Source organism: Lygodium microphyllum, chromosome 3, assembly GCF_053477565.2.
Source record: "Lygodium microphyllum isolate KBCC chromosome 3, Lygodium_microphyllum_v1.1.10, whole genome shotgun sequence".
Taxonomy (NCBI): domain Eukaryota; kingdom Viridiplantae; phylum Streptophyta; class Polypodiopsida; order Schizaeales; family Lygodiaceae; genus Lygodium; species Lygodium microphyllum.
In genome coordinates this window covers 96,815,626-96,819,651 of record NC_141137.1, presented here as the reverse complement: position 1 = coordinate 96,819,651, position 4,026 = coordinate 96,815,626, and the positions used below count along the sequence as shown (strand labels likewise).

The 4,026-nt window shown below is 40.1% G+C and overlaps 1 protein-coding gene across 1 annotated transcript; it reads right to left on the bottom strand.

Moving 5' to 3' along the window:
* Positions 1-1,304: 1,304 nt before the first annotated feature.
* On the bottom strand, positions 1,305-2,350 carry LOC148038641 (ubiquitin-ribosomal protein eS31 fusion protein-like). The gene is made up of 2 exons (XM_087673963.1): positions 2,191-2,350; positions 1,305-2,010 (listed from the first exon to the last, which is right to left on the bottom strand). Exons 1-2 carry the CDS (start codon positions 2,210-2,212, stop codon positions 1,571-1,573), a joined length of 462 nt encoding a protein of 153 aa, XP_087530089.1. The 5' UTR covers positions 2,213-2,350; the 3' UTR covers positions 1,305-1,570.
* Between the last annotated feature and the right edge of the window lie 1,676 nt (positions 2,351-4,026).

The window sequence follows — 4,026 nt, the reverse complement described above, 5'->3', positions numbered from 1 at the left end:
TAGGCATCTTTCAAAGAGAGTTGAAAGTGACATTGTAGAAATGATTTTGGCTAATTACATACCAAATGACAAATGCCCGACCCCAAGGTGTGGGCATGCAATTCTGGAAATGGGTGCAAACTTAAGACATAAAGCCTTCCACACCAAAAGCACACATTCTATGTAAAGCGAAAAATATTCTGGAAAATGGGTGCAAACTTAAGACATAAAGCCTTCCACACCAAAAGCACACATTCTATGTAAAGCGAAAAATAATGTGTATTATTTTATGGGCGGCTGCAAATGGAAATACACTCTTGTTGATCACTTTAAAAACTGGGCATGGGCACCTCTTCAAGCATGTCAACAGGAGGCTCAATAGGATGAAACACAATATATAATTAAGCCCCAACCCATTAAGGGCCCCATGACTATACTCAACATTGCCTATAAAGTCATGGCTAAATCCTTCGACACAAAACTCAAAAGTTCTAGCTTCCCAAATTGCTAAACGAGACTGGGTTGCTTCATGTAAAAGGATTCAAGATGCTATCTTAAATCTGGCTCTCATGGATTTGGCTGTTCAGTGCAAAAATCTTCGGGATTCAGAGCAGAAGCTTGCAAGATCTTTTAATACCTAGTTTAGTAAGACCTCAGCTATGATCTACATTAGCAAGTGAGGCTCATAAAATGTACACGCTTGTAGGTTTCATCTAAACATCTTGTACAAATAACAAACTGAAGCTCCATAATGTTACCTGCTACCTTCCAAGCTTAGCTATTAAAACCTGCAATTGCAGTTCACCTTACATTTTCGATTAGAAAGCATACTAATAAGCCCTTCAGATCCAAGAGCACAACAGGGATACACCACCAGCTACTCCAATAACTTTAAACTTAAGAGTACAACAGGGTTACAGCACCAACTACTCCAATAACTTCAAACTTATGTATCAGAATTTATTAAGCTCATAAAATGCCATAGCTTCATACTGCCACATTTAACACTAATACACAAATCTGTGGGACTTTCCCAATATAGTCTTGCCTGCTTGGTTATACCATACAACCAACAACCCTTGATTCCCAAAAAATTATTCTTCCCAACAAAAAAATAACAGAACTACTAGATGATACACTTGTCATGTCACAAAACCCAAACGAGCAGCAGTACATGAGAGTTATCAAATGCTGGCATGCAAACAGCAACAGCAACCGTTCTCTAAATATTTGAAACTTCACTTGTCCAAAAAAACAGGTACTAACATGACACACTACCTGAAGAACAATAAATCACATAACCAGACGCTTAATAACAAACTATCTCACACCGAAGGGACCAAAGATTTGGCATTCAATATACTGTACCAGCTAAAAAGTGACACTTCTCTGAGAGTAAATACAGATTCCTCAAGCATAGCAGCTTTTACAAACTGCACATTGCACCCTTAGATAAAGAACAAAAAATTGTTATGTGTTTCAACATTAGAAGTGCCAAAATAACCAAATAGGAGCTACCTCTTCTAAAGTAGTCTAAATGAATGCCACAACCAGGCTAAAATAAGAGGAAACAAACCCAAGCCTGAAGCTCCTATGCTTTCTGATAAACATAGGTCAAGCCGCACTTGCCACAGTAATGGCGGTCGTGATGGTTCGCCATAAAAGTTCCAGCCCCACACTCTGCATTAGGACACTCCTTACGGAGGCGGTGCACCTTCCCGGAATCGTCCACCTTATAAAACTGCAAAACTGCGAGTTTGACCTTCTTCTTCTTATGCTTCATTTTCTTTGGCTTGGTGTATGTCTTCTTTTTTCTCTTCTTAGCTCCACCCCTGAGCCTGAGCACTAAGTGCAGGGTGGATTCCTTCTGGATGTTGTAATCAGCAAGGGTTCGGCCATCCTCGAGCTGCTTTCCAGCAAAGATCAGACGCTGCTGGTCAGGGGGAATCCCTTCCTTATCCTGAATCTTGGCCTTCACATTGTCGATAGTGTCAGAGGACTCAACCTCTAACGTGATTGTCTTGCCGGTCACTGACAGACAGACAAATAGAACAGAGCTTAATGCATATGATCGTAGTTCATTCAAGCAACATACCAGAGGTAATTTTATCTGATCCTGCTAATTCAAACAACAGATAAGCACCAGACGATTAAGCAGACGTGCGGATGATTGCTGAGAGAGAGAGAGTGTGTGTGTGTGTGTGTACTCACAGGTTTTCACAAAGATCTGCATCTTGACGACCGCAGAAGACAGCCGAGCTCCAGACGCGTTCCTTCGTCGCTCAGCCCCTTCTTCTCTTCCAAAAGAGTCCAATCAGGGTGTGGGGATGCACTTATATAAGATTTTAGGGTTTTTGGACCCTCTTTCTGGTGTCTATTTTGGCCATGGCCCTGCGTAGGGCCGTATCACACGAGCCCTTGGCAGTCGGTGTGTGACATACATACCCTCACTACCATGCGGTCGCACCGACTCATATTGGGGACTTGACACCTCCAGCTGTCCTTTGAGCCCCTAGCAAAAAAGGACAAAAATGAAGCCATAGATATTGAAAATGTTGAGGTTGTTGCCATCGTGAGGGTAGACGCAAAGCTGGGGGTTCATAAGAGACACCGAAAGACAGAGGGGTAAGGGTGTGTTGCTTGTGTGGAAGCATGTGACTAGCTAAAGGAAACGTGAACTGCCTCCAAACCCACTTGAAAATACACAAACTCCCTCCCCCCTCCCCCTGTCAAAAGAGAACCATTTCCACCCGAAAAAAGTGAATGTAGTAGGCCTAAGGGCTTTAAGTCCAAAACATAGCCAATAAGGTCTTATGGCACTAACCATGTGAGGCTTCCACTTTCTATGCATTAGCTCTACATTCTTTGAACAAGTTCAAGGTAGCTTTAAGAAATATACTTTCTTCTTCTATTGCTATCCAAACTCCCTTATCCCCTTATCAAGAGTAGGGGGTTCCTCCCCCCTTTTACCACCTTCCAATGAATGAGAGAGAGTTCTTCACCTTCCCCTCCACACGAAATAATCATGAACATTGTAGATGGTGGATGATCGTTTCTACCTATAGGACTTTAATGGCAACTCCACCCACCTCGACCATGGTAGATGATGAAGATTTATAGCAACATGTTCTTGGAAATAAAATGAGAAGTTTCAACTCCTTTGTAGGTCATCCTCTACAAGTCACACTTTGTGTACATAAGGGAAGCTCCTTTGTACAAACATTGTCCCTTTCATTGATTTATACCCATTGAATCCTTCTACCATTCCTTCTACAATTTTGCACCAAGTGGCCTCTCTTCTTTACCTTGACAATAGACATGTTTTGCTTATGGTCATTTTAAAATATAATCACTTTGTTTCACTATTTAATAGAAATGCATATTCTATCAAGTGGATATTTTTGTTATTCTTCTTATATAATTCAATATTTGCATCCTTAAGCATTAGTAGGTGTGAAGATTCTTGTTACCTTTTCTTTGTAAATTTGCTACCAGACCTTCATTGCAAAATCATACAAAATCAAGAGAGTGCTTGATTGCTTCTCATTTGTTAACATACTTCAATAACTATTAGAAATAGCAAGTATTATATGCAATCGCAAGTGTTTAGAAGTGTGAAGGAAGCTACCAAAGGTATTAGGAGTTACTAAAACCATCAAATTTATAAGCTATCCAAAATAGAAAGTGTTCAGAAGTGTGAAGGAAGTTACCAAAGGTATTAGGAGTTACTAAAACCATCAGATTTATAAGCTATCCAAAATAGCAATTGCCATAAATTGTAATTGGTAAAAGTGGTAAGCGATGATCAATAGCTAGAAATAGCAAGGAGAGATCAAGGCAAGGCCTAGAAAAATGGCATTGTAATTTTCGAAGATCTTTAAGGCATCATTATCTCTCAAAATTGCATCTCGACTCATTTTTACACATTCAAGAAACATGCCATCTATAAAATACCCACATCATGCAAAGAATAGCCATTGTACCTACAACTAAAACTATAATGTCTAGCACCACCCACATGCATGCAAAATACTCGAAGACTAAATA